General features: G+C 46.6%; 1 protein-coding gene across 5 annotated transcripts in view; it reads left to right on the top strand.

The window, feature by feature from the left end:
* The first annotated feature begins 3123 nt into the window (after positions 1-3123).
* Positions 3124-26317, top strand: part of SLC24A1 (solute carrier family 24 member 1) — a 32523-nt gene continuing 9329 nt past the window's right edge. The window contains exons 1-5 of one of the 5 annotated variants that reach the window (XM_066273400.1): positions 3124-3297; positions 4852-6856; positions 20136-20189; positions 22029-22137; positions 26048-26128. In XM_066273400.1, coding sequence (XP_066129497.1) covers positions 4982-6856; positions 20136-20189; positions 22029-22137; positions 26048-26128 — 2119 coding nt within the window. In that variant the 5' untranslated portion in view covers positions 3124-3297; positions 4852-4981. The remainder of the gene's footprint in view (positions 3298-4851; positions 6857-20135; positions 20190-22028; positions 22138-26047; positions 26129-26317) is intronic. The other 4 variants (XM_066273401.1, XM_066273402.1, XM_066273403.1 and 1 more) reach the window with 4 other exon arrangements.

Raw genomic sequence — 26317 nt, 5'->3', positions numbered from 1 at the left:
AATGTGATAATGACACAGTCATAGAGTCACTGTTCTCTGGTAGTCCTAAAGCTTAAGTTTACTAGTTTGATGATGGATGATGAGATCTTGGTGACCTTGTTCTCTGAATATAAGCTATCAGGAGACTAGGGAAGTAAAAGAACAATTTATTAAAGTTACAATAAAACCTAGAACTACCAACAAGATTGCATCATAGGGCAACTGGTGAGTGCTTTTGTTTTTGTTTTTTAATTCTTAGTAGAATCCCATTAAAACCAGAAGGTTTTTCAGTGAATATAAAATCAGAGAACATCAGCACAAAGAGCTAGAAGGTCTTGAAGGAGATGTCTTTCAACCCACAGCTGGCTGATGAATTTCTTCTTTCTCACTAAAGAGACCCTCATCATTTGCATATTTCCAAACCCATATTAAAGGAAATCAACAAACAGCATCTTTACATAATCTATCACTTTTTTTTTTTTTTTTTTTTTGCTTTGAAACAGCGGACATTGTTCCAGAAGCTTTGAAAGGCAGAGTGGTTTGGTCTCCAGTCTGGCAGAGTAGAGGTCAGTGATAGAAATAACAGTCTGCTCACAGGACCAGGTACTGAACTCAAGGAAGGTTCATATAGTCAATTCTCCTAGGGCACCTGTTCAAAATTAGACTGGCAGGCTATGTGGACTAAATTGGAATTTTGTGGTTTGGTGCTGGGAATCTTCATTGTTAAGTCCCAAGATGATTTTCCATCCACAGAGATGAAGGGTAAGGAGTGAGTGAAGAAAAGAGGAAGAGAGAGAGAGTGGGGCAAAGCAGTGAGCCCAGATCCCTTTTCTGTTCTCTCCCTTTCTCTCTCCTGTACTGCCTTTTGCCCTGTCTTCCTTCCTGCCTCCTCTAGTCTGGACCTTGCCCACTCCCAAATCATACATCCAAGCTCTAGACTGTCCCGTTCTCCCATCCCCAAACCACATTCCACTATTTTCACCAAAGTGAATGTCAAAAGAAACCGTAGTTATATGACCCTTTTCTCTTCTTAAAATATTTTATTACTGGAAAATTTCAAACATAGACAAAGACAGGGGAAATAGCATAATAAATCTTTGTGTATCCTTTACCCAGCTACTGCTGTCAATTCTCAATCTTATTTTCTTTATACCTTTACCTACTTCCCCCAACATATTATTTTGACGCATAATCTAGATCGAATGAATTTTGTCCATAAATATTTTAGTATGTATCTCTAAAAGACAAGGACTTATTTTTTAATTAATAAGCTTTATTTTTAGAGCAGTTTTAGATTCATAGCAAAATGGAGTGGAACATACAGCGAGTTCCATATTTTCTGTATACACACACACACACACACACACACACACACACACAGCCTTCTGCACTATCAATATACCAAACCAGAGTGATGTATTTGTTATACTCTTATACTCCATGAACCTACATTGACACATCATTATCACCCAAAGTCCATCATTTACCTTAGGGATCACACTTGGTGTTGTATGTTCTATAGGTTTGACAAGTATATAACAACATGTATCCACCATTGTAGTATCATGCAGAGCAATTTCACTTGTCTAAAAATCCTCTGTGCTCAGCCTTTGTATCTCTCTCCCCTGACTCCTGGAAACCACTGATCTTTTTATTGTCTTCATAGTTTTGCCTTTCCTAGAATGTCCTGTATATAGTTGGAATATAATTTCCTCCATGTCTTCTCATGGGTTGATAGGTTATTTCTTTTTAGCACTAAATAATATTTCACCTTGTGCCTGACCTGTGGTGGCGCAGTGGATAAAGTGTTGACCTGGAATGCTGAGGTTGCTGGTTCCAAACCTTGGGCTTGCCTGGTCAAGGCATGTATGGGAGTTGATGGTTCCTGGTCCTCCTACCTTCTCTTTCTCCTTCCCTCTCCTTTCTCTCTCTGAAAAATGAATAAATAAAAGCTAAATATATATATAAAATAATAATAATAATAATAATAATGTTCCACCTTGTAAATTGGGTTCCTTTTTCTGTCTTTCCGGACTGTATTGAGACTGTATTAGGTAGTTAGTATGAGAAGGGAAGTAACTAAATCCGGTTCTGCCTGCAGGAGTCTAAAGGCAAGGTGAGCTGACTAGCAGAGGTCACCCCACTACCCAAGCTTGCAACATTCAGAATGACTCCGGGACACCCAGACATGAAGACAGCTTTTCCACCGGAGTGAGGCACCTTTGTGTACTTCAGGAGAGGAAGCTGGGTACCTTCTTACTGTTATAGGCCACTCAGGGGGAAGTAGGGCAGGGAGAGGCCGTGAGGGATTACTTGCTATTTCCAGTGAAAGTAATCAAAGTGACATGCTATTCATGTACCTTGGGGGAAATGGGAGGGGAGAAAGGAGCAGTAAGTGTCAGGCAGAGTCAGCTGAATGAGTGGAATGGCTGCCAGACCCAGAAGTAAGATCACAAGACTCCCAGTTGCCTCACTTCCTCCCACTCCATTCAGCTCCAGCCCTGAGTGGGAAACACAACTGCTGGGGTATGTTGAGATGGTTCAGTCCGCTCTGGGGAGATCTGTCCGTGCTCTTTACCCCAAGGATTTTCCTTAGGCCTAATAAAATATTTTGCATGTGTGAAAGCCTTTAAAGTTTGTAAAATATCTTCCCCACATTCCCTCATTTTAAAAGAAATAGACTATTTCTTAGAGCAGTCTTAGATTCACAAAAAAATTGAACAGATATTTCCTTATTTCTCATATCCACCTTATAAATAGGTAGGTCTGGTATTATTATTTCCACATTTACATTTAGAGTACATTTGGAATCACACTGTAGCAAATGCAGCTTGGTGCTAACTGAGGTCTTCTGATCTCTTAAGCCCCAGGCACTTTCTCTTAGTTCCCACACAGTGAGTTGGGAATCTTTCCTTTCCATAAGCATGGAAACCTCAGACCACCTCTCATTCCCAGAGCTTCTTAGAAGCAAGTTTGAGAAGTTCCCCCAGTTTCTTCCTTGACTGTAGGGGCCCAAGAAAGCCCATCTGTGTCCCTGGTGGAAGGTGCACCCTCTTAGTCTCTGGCAGAGGCACCCGGACCCAGAACTTGTACAATGCCCTATAAGCTTCTTAGGAGTGGGTATTAGCAGGGATTGAATATTCTTCCCCTGAGATGCCCTTCACACCCGACCCTGCCTTGAATTAGGATTCCATAGGCAAGCTGGGGTCAGGCGAATGGGGTATTCCCTACCGTCTAGCTTCAGAACAACTCATTGAGACCCTGGATTTTGACAAGTTTCCAGAACTGAGAAGACACCCCAGATGTCCATGTTTGAAGGTAAATGATGTGATTAGTAGGACGGATCAGTTGGGATGCCAGCTCAGCTCTGTTATATAACATAGGCATGCCAGAAAGAGAGACCCTCTGCAGATTCTTTTGGAGATTTGAAATGTTGCATTTATGGCATGGGAAAGGATGGTCAGGGAGATGGCGGAAAGACAGTTATAGGGATCAAGGACAAAGAGGGACAATCACTTCTTTTGTGGTTCTCCTTTTGCTTGTCTCTCTTGATTTTTAAGACAATTGCATTAGCATCTCTAATTCTTGTGGTGTGCTGGAAAGATTGAGGCATTAGAAGGCTCATCTGCATTGATACTCAATAGCTATGTGACACTGAGCAAGTCACACAAGCAAGGTCTCTCTGGACCTCAATTTCTTCATGTCTCAAATGGGGAGATCAATAAACAGTGTTAGTAACTTCTTCCAACTTTAACCACCTAAGATTCTGTGGGTTCCTCGCCTCACTTCTAATTACTTCCTATGCAAAACCGGTCATTTCTAGTTAGTGTTTTGTAATAATCTGTGGCCATTGATTAGCAATTTCATAAATATTTACTTGGACTGGGCCTTATTGCCCTTTGTAAACTGAGGATTCTGTGAGAGCCTCTCATGTTCTTTCCTTCTGTGTTGTTACATAAAATAGCCCGTATGAAGCACTTGATTCTGCCCAGAGCTTGTCACAGCCCTTATGTGTGTTACTCTCCCAACATTCCTATGACTAGGCATTGTTATTACTATTAACATAGCTAGATAATGTTATTACTATGGTTACTTCTATTAAAGTGAGTTAAGTTAAATTTAAATTTAAAATATAACATCTGTATGATAAAAAGGTTAAATGGTCAAATTGAACAATAAGGTATACCGAAAAGGAAGTCTTCTTTTGACCCTAGCCTTTAGTTTCCATTCTCCAGATGTCCTTCCAGAGATTATCTTTGCATAATCAGCATATGTGATGCCCCCTTCACAGATGAGGCATGGAGACTCAGCCTGTCCAGGGTGACACAGCTGGCAAGCCACAGAGCTCGGAGTCCAGGCCTTTGACTCCATTTTCCAGTCATCACACTGTCTGGGAACCATCATGACATTAACATTTAAGTTTTATCCTCTCTGGATGATATGGTATAATTGTGCTGTCAGTTTGAAAAAAACATACAGAGTCTTGATGTCTCTAGCACTGTCTTCCACTGCTGCCTCTTTTTGTCTAAAAGCTTATGCCTTTAATAAGGTGAGATCTGTGGCCTGGGGCACCAACTACATATGAATGAGCTCCTAGCAATTCAGGTTTGGACCCGAGTAGTGCTGACAGACCTTGGGTGGACCCAGCTTAGGAACCTAGGCTGTTGGCATGCTTACATAGCAGAGGACCCCTGCATAGTCTTTCCCTCATGAGCAGGGGGTAAAGATAGTTTTACTCCAACTGAAACAATTGTCTTCCACCACAAAGGGCCCAACATGAATCATTACTGTCTTCCAGATGAGGGTTTGATGGATCCCAGTCTTCCTCTTAGGGACAAATAACCTATTTTTTTTCTCTCTCTCTCACTCTAGGTTTGTGGATATTTGCTGGCTGGGTTTCATGGAGAAATCTTCCCTGATCACCAACCTGAATCCCAGAACAGCCTCCATCTTTCAATGGACAGAATGAGAGACCTTCTGTAACCCGGCATAGCTGGCCATCATGGGGAAATTAATCAGGATGGGAACACAGGAAAGGCGGTTACTCCGGCCAAAACGGCTTCAATGGAGTCGCTTCCTCTTCCTACTGGGAATGTTGATCTTCGGTTCCACCTATCAACACCTTAGGAACCCCTGGGGCCTCCCTTCACTGTGGGCAACAGTCTCTTCCCAACACCTTGTAAAAGTGGCCAGCCGGGACATTCCCAGCAATGAGATGATGATGGTGAGCAGTGATCCTTTAAAAGCTAGTTCTAAAATGGAGGGTGAGACACTGGCACCCCAAGTCACAATGGGCAAGGAGGAAGCAACGCCTGGCATAACAATGGAGAATACCCCCAGTACACCCAGAAGAACTGCCAACATCTCTCCAACAATACCCAAGAATAACTACAGCCCAACAGCAGCAAGCACAGGAAGAGTGAAGGAAAACACCCCAGCCCCACCAAGCGGAGTGCTGAATCACTACATCCCAACCTCAGGTGGATCAGCGGTAAAGCATTATACCCCAACAACACCTGGAGGAGAAATGAAGCGCTACAGCCCAACTCAAGCCAAGGGAATAAAAAAGTACATCCCATCCCCATATGGCAGAATTGTAAACTCTGCACCACCCACATATATTACAATGCCAAGAAGCCATGAGATCACCTCCAGAACAACAGTGAACGATAGTGAAACTATGGCAACCTACAAGATTTTGGAGACCAGTTCCTCCAAGGGAATAGTGGAGGAAACCACCCCAACTCCTCTCAAGGGGATAATTGATAATACCCCAACTTTCCTGATAAATGACATAGAAACAAACATCTTGACTTCTCCTAGGAATATGGTGGAAAAGGACACCCCACCTACTCCCAGAAGAGTGAACAGTAACGGCTTAGCCAACCCTCGGGGGATAATGGGAGAGAACAACCTGATGACTTCCCAGAGGACGGTCTTAGAGCACACTGCAGCCACCTCAGAGGGGCAAGTGAGCACTAGCACCACGACAGGAACCAAAGCCTCTACTGCTACTTGGAGGGTTAGGAATCCCTCATCCAGAACCAGTGCACCAACTGTGGGAATGTCTTTAGCCACCTTCTTGGGGCTGGCAAATAAACCTACAACACCAAGCACCTCAGCAACCCCCAGTGTTAGGGCAAATCCAGCCACTCAGGTTCATCACTGTGTGGTAGTGGAACCAGCTCCAGCCAAGCCCACCATCCCCTCCTCCAGCCTGACAACGGCCCTGCTCCCAGAGGTGCCCAGTAGCAGTCCCTCTGTGCTGCCTCCCAGCTTGCCAGACCACCTCCCTAAGGGAGAGTACCCTCCAGACCTGTTCAGTGTGGAGGAGAGGCGACAGGGCTGGGTGGTCCTGCATATCTTTGGCATGATGTATGTGTTTGTGGCCCTGGCCATCGTATGTGATGAGTTCTTTGTCCCTGCCCTGGGCGTCATCACAGACAAGCTACAGATCTCGGAGGATGTGGCAGGTGCCACATTCATGGCTGCTGGAGGCTCTGCCCCTGAGCTCTTCACCTCCCTCATTGGCGTCTTCATCGCCCACAGCAATGTGGGCATCGGCACCATTGTGGGCTCTGCTGTGTTCAACATCCTCTTTGTCATCGGCACCTGTGCTCTCTTCTCCCGAGAGATCCTCAACCTCACCTGGTGGCCCTTGTTTCGTGACGTCTCCTTCTACATCCTTGACCTGATGATGCTCATTCTCTTCTTCCTGGACAGCCTCATTCTCTGGTGGGAGAGCCTGCTGCTGCTGCTGGCCTATGCCTTCTATGTGTTCACCATGAAGTGGAACAAGAAGCTCGAGCACTGGGTGAAGGAGCAGCTCAGCAGGAGGCCAGTGACCAAGGTCATGGCCCGAGGGGACTTCAGCAAGGTGAGAACGGGCTAGCCTTCTCTAGCCCCTTTGTGGCGAAAAGGTGGGAGGGGCTGGGACTAAAGAATGGGAAGTGCCGTGTCAGACCTCAAGAGATGGGTGCTCTAGGGCCTTTGCTATTGACTCAACATTTAAAATATTATCCTCTGTCAGGCACTATGTTGGGATCTTTGCCAAGAGTGACCTCGGGTCAGCCCCCAGTCATCCTATAAAATGGTTATTATTATGATTTCCCTTTGGCAGGGGAAGGAACTGAATCCTAATGAAATCAAACCACTTGTCCAATGTCATAGAGCAAATAGGTGGTGGAGTCAGGATTTGAACTCAGATTGGTCTGACTGGGTCTTTAGAAATGACATTTGAGCTGGGCTTTGGAAAATGTCCAAGGAGATATCAGGCAGGGAAATGATAATCTCTCCCATGTGCCTGGTGTTTAGGGTTTATCTAGCACCCTCACCCGCATTTAATCGTATTTGTCCACATTCCAGACTTGGAGGCTCTGGTTTCTTGGATGGGGTCCGAGAAAGTGGGGGGTAGGGGGGACAGGGGAGGATTTCTTTGGTTTTGTTTGTTTTTAAAATAGTGAAGATGAGAGCTCCACTCACCACTGACAAGCCAGCCCTGGGAGCAGCCTTCTCTCTGTGCTGACTGGAGGCCAGACACCAGGAGCGCTAGCCCTGTGGCTTCCTCCTGGCCCCAAAGGTCCTTTCCGAGAAAGTCTCTGTCCCATGAGGGAACTTCCTACCAAATTCATTGCATAATTCAGTAACCTGGGAGGTTAAATTGGAAACATGTTCTCTGAAAATTCATCTCAAAGTTGTTTATTCCTTGAGACTGCAAAGCGAGGGCACCATAGGGCACACAGACCCCATTTCTCTTCTGCTCCTAAAGGTTGAGTTTGGGCGAAAGCTGGCTCATCGCCGGTTTGTTTCAGGTCTCAGAGAAGCCACTGGTGTAAGCAGAAATTTGCGTGCAAAGAGTGGAAGGACTTAGCTACTTTAATCCAGAGCAGTTTTGATGAGTGGGCAGGACGGAGACCAAACTCAGCAACACGACTAGGTGGGATGCATGACCAAAGGAGATAAAACGTACTTCCTTTGGGATTTTTAGAGGTAATGTGGTATTCTGGCCAGAGCATGAAACTAAGAGTCAGGAAACCTGGGTTCTTTTATTTTTTAAGTGTTTATGTATAATTTCCTTCTTTTCATTATTTTTTTATTTACTAATTTTTTTTTAGAGAAAGAGGAAAGGAGAGAGAATGAGAGAGAGAGAGGGAGATAAGACCATCAATCTGTTCCTGTATGTGCCCTGACCAGGAATTGAACCAACAACCTCTGTGCTTTGGGACAAAGCTCTAACCAACTGAGCTATCCAGCCAGGGCCAGGAAACCTGGGTTCTGATCCGATTCTGCCTCTTGCTAATTGTGTGACCTTGGACAGGTTCTTCTCCTTCTTTGGGGGAAGTGACAAAGTCCAGCTAAGCACCAAAAGGTCCTGTCTAGTTCTAACATTTATTGATAATGTCCTGTATCCAGGTGAGTTCGGTTCTGGCAGGCCCAGCTCAATGTTTATTCGTCTGGTCTGATCAACTGAGCTCCAGGCTTTATTTGCAAACTTTTCTTCCCAAAAAAGGAGAAATGTCTGCCCAAGGTCATACAGCCAGCAGGTATCAGAACTGGTATCCAGGGTCCTAACCCTCGTTTAGCGCTGTTTGCTGTGAGACTGCTGCTCCATGAAGCTAGAGGCTTAAAAAAGGCAGAGAGGCTCAGAGTGTCACATCACTCACTGTGAAGAAACAGGGGCCTCCTTCTAATGAAGTCCTCAGGGCAAGCCTCGCTAGGGGTGGCCGTGGCACCTGGTACTCTCCTCTGAGAGAAACATTTAATGCCTGGTAGACATCAGGCCTTCAGTTTTCAAAATGCCTCTGACTTGTCTCCCAGTCTTTCATAGTAATTCTGTTTTTATTTAAACTACAAATCCTGAATTGGCCATTTTGTCAGAGCTAGCCCATCAAAGCAAAGCCTGCCCGGGAACTGAAGCAGAATCATGCTTTCAAAAGAGAATGTGTAATCTACTTCAGGGACTTTTCAAGGGCCTTTGTAACAGCCCTTTGCCAACTGGTGAGAGGGGGTGCTTATCACAACTCTGCTCTTAGCAATTTGTTGAAACAGATCTAGTATGATTTTTAATTATCAGAATTATTTTGTTAAAAGCAGATTGAATTACTGGCTACACTTGAAAGCAAATCTATATATATTTAAAATAAAAAACCTATAGTTTAGACTTTCTAGCACTAACCACTGCCTCCTAAAAATTATTCCAAATAACTCAAGAACTATATGTATACTTGTTTTGAAATGGTTTTTAAAAGCTGTCTGGATTTGGAGTTTCGCATAGGTTTCTTATAGCCAGAGTGGGGGGGGGGGGGGGGCGGGGACTGCCTTTGCCTGTATCTTATCTCTGTGTTTGGCTGGCCAAGACCGATGATCTGGTTAGAGAGAGATTAGTTATCCTGAGTTTCAGTGACATACTGAGGGCAAGCCATTCTGTTTGGAGTTCATGAAGCAAATCTCTGAAAATCAAGTCTTTGATCTAGTAACCTGGGTTGGTGTTCATTTTGGTGGTTCACGCAAGAGTGCCTACCCACCCCTGTAAATTATTTTACTTTAACTATGAAAATAAATATGGCTTGCTCTCTTCCTCACTTTTACTGACTTAATGGGTTCACAACTCTCCCTTCTTTGAGTATGACCTCAGGAAAGCAGGGGGCCAGGGAAACTAGTTTTATTTAATCAGCTATGCTTCTGAGGTGAGGCAGTCAGAGAGAAGTAGGCAAGGCCAGACAGGGTGGTAGGGAGCCGAGGAGGATGGCTGGGAGGCGGGGTCAGAGCCACAGCTGCTTAGGAAGTTTAAGGAGCAGGAAGAGGAGGGCAGTGGCATCTGCTCCTCTTTGGAGAAAAACAGGAACAGGAAAGACACCCACTTCCTCTGTTGCCAGACTGGGGTGAGGTGTGAAGGGGGTGGCCACACCATCAGGCTCATCATTGCTACTAAACGGGGAGACAATCTTTGTATCTACGAAAGGGCTGAGCCCAGGGTCTCATCCTCAGCAGAAGCTCCATATTATTTGGTTTAGTTTCCTCAGGGAACCCGAGCAGTTTCAAGAGAGAAAGGAGTGGGGAAGGGAATCTGTATTTATGGAGGGCCTATTCCGTGCATACATTATCCAACAACTTCTCATGAAAACCCAACAAGGAATAGATGGTTGTTCCCATTTTGCAGATGAAGAAGCTGGGAGCTCAGAGTAGATGATTAACTCGGCCCGAGTTACATGGCTAGTTGGAGGTCTCTACCACTGGTATATAAATCTGTATATCTGGCTTTTAACCCAGGGTCCACTGCTCACACTCCCTGTCACCCTGGGCAAGTCAATGCAATTCAACAAAGCTTTATTACTAAGCACTGAAATGGAAAGCAGTGTGGGAAATGATAAGATTGTGTCCCATCCAGGAGAGGGACAGGCATAGGCAAGAGTAATTGTAATAAAGGGAACACTGGGCAGAGTGCTACAAAGTCACTTTGCTTTTCATCCAGGCCTAAGATCGCTCATCTGAAAAGTAAATGGGATGAACTAGTGCAGGGGATGGCAGACTTTTGTTATAAGGGACAGACACAAAATATGTTAGCCTTTGTGGGCTGTATAGTCTGTCACAACTACTCGACTCTGCTGTGTGAATGTAGCCACAGACAATATGTAAACGAATGGGAATGGCCATTTGGTGTTTTTCTAAGAGCAGCGAAGTCACAGGTTTCTCCTACCTGAAGAACTTGGGGACCTAAGATTGGCAGAGAACGATTCATTTCTTACTGAATATGCACCCAGTTCCTATCTGTGGAGTTTCTAAGCCAGAGTTCCCTTCACTTTACTTTTTTATTCTGCTCTGATCATCTAGAACCAGGATTAAAAGTTTTTGGGGAATGATTCTAATCAGAATTTAATTAAGAGTATTTTCAGAAAAAATAAATGACGTAACATCAGACAGAGACACATAACAACTATTTAAGAGTCTCTTTTTTGACACTGGCTGAAAAAACAAATCCTAAAATATGTCAGATAACATTGTCACACTGAGGCATTACCTCAATAAGGAAATGGTAAGTGTTTGTATGGTTATCAACACATTCTACTTAGCTCGCTCTGCAACTTTATACCTGATTTTGAAGCTCTCAGTGTATTTGTTTTGGCAAAAATGAAAGAAGTATAGGATCTGCCTTGACTATAGATACTCAAAGAAAACCAACAAGCAGCAAAATTGAGGCGCTAGCCTGTATTTGAAGGACGATGGGCACTAGAGAGAGAGTTTGAACTTAGCTGAGAAGGACCAGACGTTTGCATGAGATGCTGACTGGGAAGACAGCCCGTGGGATGCCAGTGGTGAGAAGGGATGCGAGGCAGGCAGTGAGCCTAGTGCGGGCCCCTTGGGAGACGCCGTGCCCACATCCTGACCCTCAAATACTCCAGAATGTGAAAGTCTGAAGGCAAGTCTGCCACTCTTTCCTAAATGCATCAGCGACTGCTTTCTTCCTGGCAGGATTGTTTATTAAACCAACCAACAAGACCCCCAAGCAGGCAAACGTGGGGCCTCCTTAGGTTTTAGGTCAAGGGTGACATCTGCCCCAAGGGCTTCCCTCAGTGGCCTGAACTGCCAGCTCCCGGCTGTGGAGGCAGGGCTGCCAGGGCCCCTCCTGTGTCTGTGGGCAGGGACTCCACTGTGCTTGCGAGAGCCCACCCTAGCCTGGGCTGAGTCTTCCCTCTTTTAACTCCTTGAATAATAGTCAGCTTCCCCCCAGTTAGCAGGAAAAGATGGCGAGAATAGAATTCTCAATTGTTAAGCTTCCTTTCCTCGTAAGATTTTCTTAAGCTTTCCATGGTCCCCTGCTAGGGGGTGCTAGCAGATGACAAAGTGAATGCATAAGAAACAAACAGACATTTACGAGAAAAACTCAAGCATGTGATCATGCCTGGTGCAGTTTCTTGTTGTTTTTATGGGTGTGTGTATGTTCGTAGTTGAGATTTTACATGTATTCATGCAACACAGCACGCCTTCTACTAGTGTATATAATGGGATTAAATATGAAATTAGGTATTCATTGTATTCTACAAAGAACATGATTTCTAGATGCTCTGCCACCTATATAAATCAGAAACATAAGTTCAACAGAACAGTTTTTTAGTATGGAGGAATGGACACATGGATGATAAACAAGTACAAGATGATCTCAGAGTGTGACAGGTGCTGCGAAGGAAATGAGAGCATGAGGTGAGGAGTGACTGTAGCTAGTGGGCCCTCTAGCGAGAGAGAGAGCTGGGGGAGGGCTCTTGGAGGAGGAGAAATCCAAGTAGAGCTCTTCAAAATGAGAAGAGAAACACCCCATGTTCTGAAGAATTCCAGAAGGGAAACAGCATTTGCAAAGGCTCACTGTGGGGAAAGAGCTTGGTGCATTAGAGGAAAGAGTTGGAGGCCAGTCTGGTTAGTAAGCAAGGGGAGAGTGTCACAGGACAATGCCCAGAGCGGAGGGTGGGAGCTGCTGCATGTGAGGGCCATGGACCGGATATGGAGTCTGGGTTGTAGTTGAAGCTCAACATGAGCCGTATTTAAAAGGTTACTTCCTAACTGCTATGTGGAAATGAATTTTTTACGTGTACAGGGTGGAAGCAGGGAGTCCAGTTAAGAGGCTGTTATGGACATCTAGTATAGATAGATAGATTTGAGAGATGTTTTAAATACAGAATCATCATGGCCCTGCCTATTGGCTCAGTGGATAAAGCATCAACCTGGAGTGCAGATGTCCCAGGTTTGATTCCCAATCAGGGCACACATGAGAACCGACCATCGGTTTCTCTTCCCCTCGCTCTCCCCTTTCTCTCTCTCTTCCCCTCTCTCAGCCAGTGGCTTGATTGGTTTGAGCACTGGCCTCAGGTGCTGAGGATGGCTCAGCTGATTTGAGCATCCACCCCAGACAGGGGTTGTTGGGTGAATTCGGTTAGGGTGCATGAGGGAGTCTGTCTCTCTATCTTCCCTCTCTCACTTAAATAAGTAAGTAAGTAAATAAATAGATAGATAGATAGATAGACAAACAGAGTCATCTGGACTTGGTAAGGAAGTGGATGGAGGGTGAGCGAGCAGAAGTCAGGGTTTCTGGCTTGAGCAGCAGGGGCAGACGCTGGCGCCAGGGAAGACTAGAGGAAGAACAGGGCTAGGGAGACTCAAGAGTTCCTCCTCAGGAACGGCGAGTTTGGGTGCTGTGTCACCTTCCGGTAGAATGTCTAAGGGCCTGCAGCTTAGGAGCAAAGTCTGGACCGGAAATGGAAAGTTGTGCATCACTAATAAATGTATGGCAATTAAAGTCAAGGACTGGCCAATGCTACTCTGAAAGAGAAGAAGGGGCAGTCTCGGATTAAGCCCTAAAGAACTTCCATTAATTTGGAAAACATTTATTGAATCCCTTTGTAAGAAGCCTGTGTAGGATCTGGAGATACAGTGAGAAATGAGGCGCAATCCCAGCCCACAAGGAGCTCAGACTAGTGGTGGAGTGGGAGTCGATCCACGTTTTGTGGGGCTCAACACTCAAAGAAAAAGAATATAAAACCATTGCTACAAAATTAAGCACAGGTCTTGACAAGGGTTAGTGTAGGGGAGAGATGAGTACTAAAGTATAAACTTCATTAGCTCCCTGGTAAATCCTCCTCAGTGGGGAAGACAGACATGGAAGACTAATACATACCACATCATGTGTGATGATACAAGTAAGTGCCGAGGGATGTTACACTGCAAAGAGGTCACATCTCAACAGACCAGGGAGTCTGAGAAGGCTTCCTAGGGGAGGTGACGCTTAGTGGAATTTTGAAGGACGAGCAAGGGTTGGCTGACTGAAAAAGGAGTATGAAATCTCCTAGGTATGTAGAAAGGCCTGGGGAATGAGAGAGCTTGAAGAGACTGTAGCCACACTGTCCAGTATTGTGGCTACTATCAACATGCTGCTCCTTAGCTCTTGAAATGGGGCTCATTGGCACTATGGAAAACAGTGTAGAGGTTTCTCAAAAAATTAAAAACGGAACTGCCTTATGACTCAGCAGTTTCACTTCTGGATATATATCTGAAGAAACCCAAAACACTAACTCAAAAGACTATATTGCACCCCTATGTTCATTGCCGTGTTATTTACAATAGTCAAGCTAGGGAAGCAACTCAAATGTCCATCAGTGACAAGTGGATAAAAAACACTGTGGTAGGCCCTGGCCGATTGGCTCAGCGGGTAGGGCATTGGGCAGCATATGGCTGCCCCAGCTTTGATTCCTGGTCAGGGCACACAGGAGAAGCAACCATCTGCTTCTCTCCTCTCCCTCTCCCCCATTGCTCCTTCTTCTTTCGCAGCCAGTGCCTCAATTGCTTTACCCGTCAGCCCCAGAGACTGAGGATACCTCAGTTGGTCCTAGCACATTAGCCTCAGGCATAAAAATAGCTTGGTTGATTCAAGCATAGGGCTCAAATGCGCGTTGTCACATTGATCCTGATTGGGGCACATGTAGGAGTCTGTCTCATTATCTCCCCTCCTCTTACTTAAAAAAAAAAAAAAAGAAAAGCTGTGGTACATATAGGCAATGTAATATTACTCAGCCACAACAAAGAACAAAATCTTACCATTTGAACAGCATTGATGGACCTAGAGGGTATTATGCTAAGTGAAATAAGTCAACCAGAGAAAGATAAATGCCATATGATTTCATTTATATGTGGAATCTAAAGAACAAAATAAATAATCAAAGCTGAAACAGACTCATAAATACAAAGTACAGACTGATGGTTGCCAGAGGGGAGGAAATTGGGGGACTAGATGAAAAAGGCGGAGATTGAGAAGTACAGATTGGTAGTTACAAAACAGTCATGGAGATGTAAAGTACAGTATAAAAACTATAACCACTAAATTGTAATAATTAAGTATGTTACCATTTGGGCACTGGAAATATTAGGGGGAACACTTTGTAAAGTATATGATTGTCTAACCACTATGTTGTACATTTGAAACTAATACAAAAAATATTGAATATAAACTGTGATTGAAAAAAATAATAAAAATTTAAAAATATAAGCATGTTAAGAAGGTTGACATTTATATACAGAAAAAGAAATGGGACTAGCAGGTATGAAAAAGAAGGAAATTTTACCCTTTGCGACAGTATGGATGAACCGAAAGGGTATTATGCTAAGTGAGGAAAGCCAACCAGAGAAAGACAAAGATGATATGATTTCATTTATATGTGGAATTTAATGAACAAAATAAACAAACAAAATAGGAACGGAGACATAGATACAGAGAACAGACTGACAGCTTTCAGTGGGGTGTTGGAGGACTGGATGAAATAGGTGAAGGGATTAAGCAAGAAAAAAACCCCTAGGCCCTGGCCAGTTGCTTCAGTGGTAGAGTGTCAGACCGGCATGTAGAAGTCCTGGATTCGATTCCTGGTCAGGGCACACAGGAGAGACACCCATCTGCTTCTCCACCCTTCCCCCTCTCGTTTCTCTCTATCTATCTCTTCCTCTCCCACAGCCAAGGCTCCATTGGAGCAAAGTTGGCCCGGGCACTGAGGATGGCTCCATGGCCTTCACCTCAGGCACTAGAATGGCTCTGGTTGCAACAGAGCAACAACCCAGATGGGCAGAGCATCGCCCCCTGGTGGGCATGCTGGGTGGATCCTGGTTGGGTGCATGCGGGAGTCTGTCTCTCTGCTTCCCTGCTTCTCACTTCAGAAAAATACAAGCAAACAAACAAACAAACAAAAAACCCCCAAAACTTGTAGACTCAAAATCAACATGGTGACTACCAGAGGGAAAGAGGAGTGGAGGAGGTAGAAGAGGGTAAAGGGGGGATAAATGGTGACAGAAGGAGATTTGAGTTAGGGTGGTGAACACACAATACAATATACAGATGATGGCCTGACCAGGCGGGGGCGCAGTGGATAGAGCGTTGGACTGGGATGCAGAAGACCCAGGTTTGAGACCCTGAGGTCGCCAGCTTGAGCGTGGGCTCATCTGGTTTGAGCAAAAAGCCCACCAGCTTGAACCCAAGGTCACTGGCTCCAGCAAGCGGTTACTCGGTCTGCTGAAGGCCCGCGGTCAAGGCACATATGAGAAAGCAATCAATGAACAATGAAGGTGTTGCAATGTACAATGAAAAACTAATGATTGATGCTTCTCATCTCTCTCCGTTCCTGTCTGTCTGTCCCTGTCTATCCCTCTCTCTGACTCACTCTCTGTCTCTGTAAAAAATAAATAAATAAAGTTAAAAAAATATATACAGATGATGGATTCTAGAATTGTAGGCTTGAAACCTATATAATTTTATCAATAAATGTAACCCCAATAAATGAAATAAAAATATTTTTAGAAAAGAAATGAGGCTAGTAGAAATTGCTATAAATGTAAAATACACATTGGGTTTCAAAGGCTTAGTATGAAAAAAATGTAAAATATCTCATTAATACAATATTTTAGATATTAATTATGTTGAATTATATCTTTGATGTATTAGGTTAAAGTATATTATTAGAATTCGTTGTACCTCTTTTTTACTTTAAAAATGAGACTACTGAAAATTAAAATTATGTATGGGCTTGCATTCTGTGTGACAGCTGGACTGGAGGAAAGCAGGAGGGGGGTGTCTGCTCAGCCTCGGAGCCTGGGCTCCCCTCTGAGGACAGTGGGCTCCCAGGATGCAGGTGGGGGGGCGTGATATGTTCTGCTCTGAACATCACTGACTGTGGGGTGGATAATGAACCAGAAGAATAGGTCAGTAGTCAGGAGCTGCTGCAGGATTGTAGGCAGGAGTGGAAAGATGAGACCAAATTTGAGGGCTTTCATGAACTGGGTCCGACAGCTAATGGGACGTGGGTTGTGAGGGCGAGGGAGGAATCTGGGTAGACTTTTGGGTTCATAGCCTGAAGAAATGAGTGGATCGGGGTGCAAGACTGTACTTAGTGAAGGGATTCAATGAGGGGTCACCAACTACAGTGAAACTTGGGTGAAGGCAGGACTCAGATCAGGGGTTCAGTAAATATTTGTTGAATGAATGTTTTTAAAAAATTAGACTAAAATGTGTGTTTCAGGAAATGGGGCAGGGATGTGTATCTAGAAGGGGAAGGTCAGTGATTAACTGCTACATAAGTGGGAGATAGAGATTTAAAATCAGGAGGACAAGCCCCCAGAGAGGCTGCCATATTTCCTCTCTAAGGTCCTATGAATAGCTGCAAAGGATGCCATTGCTCGTTCTCAGCAAGATGCAACACAGGTGCTGGGGGCGTGGCTGGCATGAAGACATTCCCTTCAGTTTCCTCAGCCCCTTTGCTAATTTTCATGAAGGGAAGAAAAAGGTGGGGTGTTGAGGTTGAAGAAAGAGGAAGAGCATGGTGTGGTGTGAGAGGTGGACGTGGGAATGTGTAATAAGGGCATATCTGAGAGCACTTACTTGTACCCATAAATGGACGCATTAGCCACATCCAAATGTAGACAAACATCACGTCCATTTACGTCAATAATTTGAAACAGAGACACTAAGGAATATAGATTTGACCTCATTTTCTTATTATGTTTGGTAAAAGAAATGTGATTTAGTAAAAAAAAAAACAAAAAACAACAACCCCACAACAAACGACCTTGAATGGAGATTAGGAGATTGGGATTGTCACTAGCTTTGTGAGTGCAGGCAAGTCACAGAGTCTACATCCGTTTTCTCATCTATCAAAACAGCAGTGATAACACTAGTATTGTTTATTTCATGGAGTGAGTAATATTGAATGAGAAAATGGATGTGAAGGGCTTCAGAAAGTTAGAAGTGCACACTGAGGTTAGAAGATATTGATTGATATGTGCAATGAACCCATAGAGAAGTGTTTTGGCTTGAATAAATCTCAATTGCAGGGAAATCAGTAGGCATGGCATCATGAGGCAAAACGGGTCTCTCCTGACCCTCTTTGGACAGAACCAGCCACCCAAAGGGTAGCCTGGCCCCTCAATCATTCTTTGCCTACAAGAAGAACTCACTGGATGAAGGTTGGATATGATAAATAAGGAGATGGCTGGGCCAGTGTGTGTGTGTGTGTGTGTGTGTGTGTGTGTGTGTGTGTGTGTGTATGTGTGTGTGGTCAGTGCTGTGGACTTAGTATCCCAGTAAACTTAAAGATATGTAGTGAAAGAATCAAGGGATTTGTTCAGAAAATCCACAGTGCTCCTTCCCCTTCATATTCAGACTGGTTATTTCTGTTCTGTTACATTCGTTTGTGAGGCAAACATGATAACCGGCTACATTTTGGAAACAAGACTCTAATTCATTTGTATATTTGTTCATCCATTCATTTGTTCATTTACTGTGTATCCAGCATTTAAACCTCTCCCATCCTTCAAAGCTTACTCAAATTCTATCTACTTCAGGAAGCCTTCCTTGTTCATCCCAGCAGAGCACCTTTATCTATGCATCTCATTTCTTGAAACACATTATTTTTTTTGTCATGTGTTTGTGTTTCATTTGTCTCAATTCCTTTCTGGACATAAAATCCATGTTCTAAACATCTTTGTATTCCTATAGCGCTAGCACAGCACCATGTAAACAAGTGGGTGCTCAGGAAATAAGACGTGAATGAGTGAACATATTGGGTGGATGGATGAGTGGGTAGCCCTGGATTAGGCAATATTTTCTATATTTTCTGAGCTGAACAGAGAAGAGAATGTAGCAAGTCCAGTTCTAGTTCTGGCCATGGAGGTTAGTGAGTTAGGAAAGGCCATGGGAAGGTGAAGACAATGCCTGGAGCAGCCACTAGTGACCCTGCTGCCTGAAGGTGGCACTAGAGGCCAGTTGGGAGTATCTCCTCACTCACCTACAGTGAGCACCTACTGTGTACAGGTCGCTATGCCACAGTTCAGGGGAACAGAGATGACTGTATTGTAAGTTCATTGCATGGCAAAAAAATATGGAGTCTAGCTGGGTAGACAACTCATATATATATGAAAAGTTAAACAATGATTTTTTTAAAAAACTTCAAATGGCAGTAAATGCGAAGTGGCAACCTAGTGGTCCAGACAGTACAGACTGTGGGCTTGATCCGCCTTCATCTTGGTTTCCCAGGGCTGCCCCACTTCCCAGCAGGCTGCCAGGCCACTTCCCTAGGACACTAGCATTTATCTGTTTACAGGGCCAGATTTTGGTATCACAAAATGTGCTCCCTGTTGTTATATAGCTTTTGAGGAGAGATTATTAGAGTAAGCTCAAGTGAGGGTGAGGTGGAAGGGGCCATTTGGGAAAGCTTTATATAAGAATCCACTCTGAATTTTCTGAAAATCTGGTGACAGGCAGGCATTTTAGGCAGAGGGAAAAGACATGCATGAGAGACTAGGAATTAGAATAGATTAGGTATATTTAAATTTTTTTAATTTATTGATTTTTAGAGAGAGGGGAAGGGAGAGAGACAGAGACACAGAGAGAGAAACATCAATTTGTTATTCTATTTATTCATGCCATAATTGTTTGATTCTTGTATGTAGCCTGACCGAGGATTGAACCTGCAACCTTGGCATATTGAGATGATGCTCTTATCAATTGAGTACCCAGCCAGGGCCTATATTAGGTATATTTAGAGGACAGTTCATTCATTCATTTAAACAATTTTTAAAGTTTATTTATTGATTTTAGAGAGAGAGGGAGAGAGCGACAGGAACATAGATCTATTCCTGCATGTGCTCTGATCAAGGGGTCAAACCCATAACTTATGCGTATGGAGAGGACACTCTAACCAACGAGCTATCCAGCCAGGGCAGTTTATTCATTCCTTTAACAAATATTTATTAAACCCTTGCAGTGTTTTTGTGCTGGACACACATGGTAAATGAAATAAATAGGCAGTCTACCTTAAAGATGGTAGTGGGGCAATAGATTTGCACGTTTGTTAACATACAAATAACACAAAGTGAGGAAAGTGCTACGAAAGAAATGAAGTCTAAGAAGAGAAGCAGACAGGCACTCCATGATGAATTTGAGGGACTGAAAGACAGGCAGTGTCACTGGCCCATAGTGAGTAATGTGTGCAGGCTGAAGCCAGGCTGTGGAAGGCCAGGTCATCTCCGGACGTGTTTCTGTGTTCCAACCTGGGGGCTTCCTGGAGAGAGAGGGAAGTAGGGAGAAAGAGTGAGGGTCTCTCCAAACATCTTGTGACTCCTGTCCCTGTTTGCAGCCAGGTGATGGGGCGGTTGCGGTGGATGAGCTGCAGGATAAGAAGAAGCTGAAGGTGGGTGCCATGTGGAGTCTGCCCAGTGAGGACACTGCGGGGTCTCAGAGGACGGCAGGGTACTGTAGCCCTGATGCTGGGGGTCTTGGGCTGGGCTCTGGCCTGGGAGTGCGTCAGAGTGAGCCAGGGAAGGAGCGGGCTTCTTTGCCAGAGGGATTCTCAGCCCAGGCGGCCTTGGGGGAGGTGCTAGTTTGGGAGCTAGCCCATCACTGCTCTCTTTGCCTCGAGCTCACTGTGTGAGCTTGGGCTTCAGATTCCGCATCTGTATGATGATTTGACTAGATGAACTCAAGTCCAACTTTACAACCCCAACATGCCATCATTGATCAGAAGCCCAATTATCTGTGGCTTTGGGATGCCCAGAACTAGGAGAACCGTCAGAGAAGCCCAGGGGGCAGGGGAGTCTGAGGTTTCTGAAAAACTGTCTTAGCTGCCTTTGGCCTCTAGGGTATTTGGGAAGAATGATGAGGACCTTAGAGAGGAGGGGCTGGTTCTGAATGAAATCTTCTCTCTTCCAAAGAAAATCCCTGGGCCTGCTATAAAGTGCTGGGTCACCACAGCCACCAGATGGCAGAGGAGTTCAGAGCCAGAGGGAAGGAAGGGGAAGGTGAAAGGGGAGGAGGCCTAGGCTGGGGCCGACAGAGGGACTGACTGAGCAAGCGTTTGTCTGTCTGGGTGCTCCCTCCTAAATCTCTGTGTGTCACTAAGAATAAGTGTATGCCGTGTCTGTGTGTCTGCACCTTCAGATGTATGTGCCTGTGAGGGTTCTTGAGCACACGGGTAGAAAAAACATCTGGACTGAGAATCAGAAGACCTGAGTGCTAGTCTTGACTCTTCATTTAGGTATATCCAGTGGTGGGAGTCAAATAACTTAACAACCGGTTCTCTGCCCTAATGACCATTTTGAATATAAAAAAATGATATACTGAAAGGTAGTTTATTTCATGCACTTAATATTTAAATAAGAACAGCAAAAGAGGTACACAAAACTAGATTATCAGAGTTTTAAAATATTAATGAAATAATATTAAATAATACCTGACAAAAAACAATAAAACTGTTAAGATATTTCCATATTGCTTTTTGATTGGCGTCCTAACTTGCAATTTTTTTCACCTATGGACAGAATGAATATTACAACCAGCGCTTAGAATACGCTGCTGCACAGATGAACATTTAAAAAAAGTAAGGAATGTAAATTTGTGATTTCCACATTGGGCGGCTGCCCACCTTAGAGAGAACCATGATTACAAGTGCCATTTTAACAACTGGTTCGCCAAACTCAACAAAAAATTAGGTGTCAGTTCTGCCAAATCGGTGCAAACCAGCTGAATCCCACCACTGCTTATACCCCTCGGGAACTCGATGAGTTTTCATTTCCTTTTCTGTTGAAGGGGATCACAGCCTTCTTATCCCTGGGAGTGGGACAGAGGTAAAGCACCACGATACTGTCTGCGACTGTGCAGGGCTGTACCCACGTGCAGGGGTCTGTCTGCGTGGGGTGTGGGTGAGTGTGTGCTTCCATGGAGGTGTCCTTGGGGGATAGACAAACCCCAAACCCTTGGTAACGTGGTATCCTCAGTGCACGCTGTCTGCTGCTCCCTGCTGAGACCTTGGGGGAACTGACTCCGTTTGTGGAATTAGCCAGTCATGGAAGAGTTGAGGGGAGGCTGAGAATGAAAGTGTAACTCCCCTGTTGAGGTGAAGGACAAAGGGAGGCCAGGAGAAGGCTTTCTGTGCTGGTCTCTCTGGGGGAAGGCAGGATTACGTGAGGCCCGTGGGCGGCCCCCTAGCTCGGGCAGAGGCCCACTGAGGCCTGTGCTGCTCTCTCCTGCTCAGCTCCCGTCCGTGCTGACCCGAGTGAGCAGCTCGGCCTCTCTGCACAACAGCACCATCCGCAGCACCTTCTACCGGCTCATGCTCCACAGCCTGGACCCTCTTGGGGAAGGTAAGCAAGGCCTCCCCAGACCTGTGTGGTCTCCCTGTCCACTCCTTCTCTCCTGCAGCTGGACAACACCTGGGGCCTATGAGCCTGAGCAGGGGGGTTGGGTGAGGGCGGCAGTGGTGGAAGAGCAGAGGAGAGTGTGTGCAGTCCGTCTGGGAGACAGGTCCAGACAGACACACAGAAGTCACTAGGGGAGGAGGAGCCCCGAGGAGCCAAGGCCCTTAGGTTTCCACATCGCATTATTTCCCTACCTCTTGGTCCTCTCTTGTGAAATGAAGAGGTTCACCTGTAGTCAGTGAGGCCATGAATGCCAGGTGCCCTGTATTGTTGCCCCCAGTATTTTCCCTGCACAGCTCACCACCCACGAGTGACGTCTGTGTGTCCCACAGAGTCTCCTGCCAAGCAGCGTGGCTCAGGCTGACTGGCCAGGTCACTTCCGGTGGAACCTCCTCTAGGGGCCAGAAGCCGTGGTGGCACCTCTTTTTCTTCTGCATTTAGCTCTTGTGTCCTAGGAAGATTGCTAACCCTCCCCCACCCAGGAATCCTAAAGGATGTCCTGGGAGCTGCCAGGACCACTTCTGGGGGTGGGGAGGGTCAAGTTGATGTCCAACTTGACAAATGATGGGGCAGCTGAGATTCTTACCACCTGTTTTACCAGTTCCTGCCTTCTGGCCTCATCCCCAAAGAGCTGCCCCCAACATGATTCTGAGGCCCCCAAAGGCACTCCTCAAGTATGCGCCAGCTCTCCATGGGCCCCTCCATCTCTGCGGCTCTGTGCAGAACTGGCTGCCCAGGCAGGAGGCCCCTCAAAGGGAGGTCGGCCTTAGGGCAGCAGCTCAGGGGCTGGAACTGCAGTTGAGCAGGAGGGCTGAGGACTGAGCTGTCTATGACACTAGAGACTAACCCTGGAGCTCCAGGGAGCACCCTGACCGCCCTTCCTAGTTCACGGGCAGATTTGGAGGGCTCAGAATTTCCTCCGGCCCTGAAGTATCTTCTTCTGACACAATATTGGGATTTGGGGTGTTTAAAACAAGTATGTTGTACTGTGAAAAGCAGAGTCAAAGAGAGGGTGATGAAACCTTCCTTAGAAAGTCCTCAAGGCGAGCCTCGGCAGACACAGCGAGGCCACCGCCAGCGTCAGCCCAGAAACAGCTCCGCTGGGCTCTGAGAGCGCCCCAGGAGCCCCAGCAGCCGTGTGTCTCAGCGCCCACATTGGGAGGAGAGCTGCAGCTCTGGGCTGTGCTTGGCCACTCCTCAGGGACGCACTGACTCTGGCGAAGTCTTAGAGACTCTCCTCAGTAGGCCCTCAGGGCCCTCTGCCTGGGCCACTTCCACGCCCAGCAGCGCCAGCTGGCCTGCTTGTCCTAACGGGATTATGTGATGTCCAGGCCAGGCCGAGGTCAGAAGAGATTGATACTAAGGAGATGATCTGCGGCGCTGAGAGCTGAGAGGCCGTGTGAGAAAACTGGCTCCGGGGGAGCCACCGGCCATCCTCCAGGGAGGAGTCACGCGTGGTCCACTGTGTGCGTATGTGGCATGGGGTGGCTTCACTGCGAATGACCCCTGAGGTGCTCTGGGATACAGTCCTGCGCAGAGAGGCTGGCCCGATGCCACACCCCGACATGCCGTCCGGGAGGGCTGGGGCCGCGCAGGCTGTGACAAAGGCCTTTGTTCCCAAAACTTTCCAGATGCACGTTTGTGTTTCCACATGCGGTTTCCAATGGCTGTCCAGATGTTTCCACCCCTTCTCAGATGCCAGCTCCTCCACAGCGCTGATCTGTGGTCTGAACTCCCACCCTAGGAAGGGGCTTTCCTTCTCCAGGATGCAATGACCCCCCCTAGGAAGGGGCTTTCCCTCTCCAGGATGCAATGACCCCCCTTAGGAAGGGGCTTTCCCTCTCCAGGATGCAATGACCCCCCCTAGGAAGGGGCTTTCCCCCTCCAGGATGCAATGACCCCATGCCACCTCTGGCGATGTTACTCGGATGTGTGTGTGTGTGTGTCTGTGTGTGAGAGAGAGACAGACAGAGACGGAGAGAAACAGAGAGAGGCCCTGTAAGCTGACCTGCTTCCTTGCTAGCGTGAGAAGTGAGAGGACAGTGTGTGATGAGGGAGGAAACGGAAGGAAGGGAACTCGGCTTTCATGTCAGTCCCTCCAGCCGATGGTCAGCAGATGTTCTCAGCGCCAGGACTGGACCCAGGGGAGCCCGTCTTGCTCCACAGAAGATACCAGGGCTTGCTCAGTGCCAAGGGGGCACTGGTCTTGTTTGGATGAAGGAGGCAGTGGAGTGCTTGCTTCCTGACTTCCTAGTTTTGACAAGGACTTCCTGGGCAGGCCCACCAGGACACTTTGAAGGGCCACACGTGACAGAGTGGTGGCTTTCTACAGGACGGAGCCTATTGCCAGAGGGGGCTGCAGGCGAACCTTCTCTAGGAGTTTAGGAAACAGGTCGAGAGGAGGGAATTACAGACCTGTTTATGTCTCCTTCTCACCCTGGACCCTGGCAGAGTTGGGTCTGGCCAGTTTCCCAGGTTGCATCTGCTCTGCCTCTCTGGACGGGAGGGCCGTCAGGGTCTAACCCGAAGGCCCTGGAACGTGGGGCCTCGTCACTGCAGACTCGGTGGAACAGCTGCTCTCAGCGGCTGCTGCTGATTCAGCATTACTGTCAGAGCGGAAACTGATGCACTGCTTTCTAGGGCCAGGCGCTTGCTAAGCACGTTTGTGTGTACATTTATTCCTTCAACAACTCTGTAAGATTTTGCAGATGGAGAATCTGAGGTTGAGAGAGGTTAAGGAATCACCCAGCTTGGTCCACAGCTAGCAAGCAACAGAACTAGGATTCAAATCCAGGCTGCCTGGTGCCAGAAGCTGAGCTAAGATAATATTTAATTACATAAATTAATGTGTTTTTGTTTATTTTGTTTCACGGATCCCCACGTCATTGCGCTGAGTATATCATGGTGTTGCCTTTTTAGAGGAGGGACACTGAGGCTTAGAGAGGGTCCACAGGGTTTCCAGTGTCCCCCAGTGTCCACAGGGCAGAGCCAGCATGGGACTCAGAACGACTCCATGGCACTGCTTGGTCCAATCATTGGTACCATCATCCTCGCCCTCCCACAGTGCCCGGCCGAGGACGACCCTCACGGCCTCCGCACCTCGGTCTCCCACCTGGAATTATGCACAGAAAGCGTGTTGCATGATTCCTGGAACACAGTCACATTGGAAGAGAGCTGCCTTTTCCATTTTCCTGGCCTGGAAATCAGGGCAGCACATTCTGTGCACAGCGCTCAGTGGGTCTTCAGCACAGCATGTGCCCAGGGTCTGGAAGGGGCCCTGCTGGGTTCAGGTGTCATGGTTCAGAAAGGGTGAGGCAGGCAGCATGGCGGGCAGCCCTGGAGTTAGAGCAAAGCTTGTAGTAGATTTATAGAAAGTAAGCTGCCAAGGACCTCACAGGTAATCTAGTTCAAGGATGGCAAACACACCTCTGTTGTCACTCCTTCACTCCCTCCCACTGCAGACGTCCCAGTCACTCAGGGCTCCCTCCTACCAAGCCTGGATGAGGTTCCTCCTCAGGTCAGCACTGCAGCGACCACCACCGGGGCTCCCGAAGGAAGTGAATCCTGTTTGTTGTCCCCAAGACTAACCATTTGATTTTGCCAGAAAGAAGATAGGTCTAGAGAAGGGAAGTGACTTGCCTAAGGTCACAACCAATTAGTGACAGTGCAGGGAATTTAAGACAAAAGTCTGGGAACTGGGCACCACGACAACCTGGTGGGTCTAGAATCCAGACATCGTGACTCCAGGCCAGCCCCTTCCCACCCCTTCGGCCGCCCTGGCTGCTGCTGACCAGCCTACCCGAAGGCTGTGGTGGGCGTGCTCTGGCCCCAGGTTTGTCTCCTTTTCCATTTGCAGCAGCCCGTTCCTCCAAGAACAAGGATGAGGAGAGCTTGAATCAGGCCAAGCCTCAGATCAAAGCAGAGAGCAAACCAGAAGGTGAGAGGATGGCAAGACCAGCGGGTTTTCCCCGCCACCTCCCTCCCTCCTGTCCGCCAGGGGCGGAGGATGGCCTCAGCCCCTCCGAGCCAGGCAGATGCAGTGAGAGCTGGTGCTGCCCAGCCGGGCAGTCCTCCAGTGCCCCTCCCGGGGGCAGTCCTGCACAGCGCCCTCTGTACTCTCTTAGAT

The sequence above is a fragment of the Saccopteryx bilineata genome, chromosome 4 (genome assembly GCF_036850765.1).
Source record: "Saccopteryx bilineata isolate mSacBil1 chromosome 4, mSacBil1_pri_phased_curated, whole genome shotgun sequence".
Classification (NCBI taxonomy): Eukaryota; Metazoa; Chordata; class Mammalia; order Chiroptera; family Emballonuridae; genus Saccopteryx; species Saccopteryx bilineata.
This window is presented reverse-complemented; position numbering and strand designations above follow the sequence as displayed.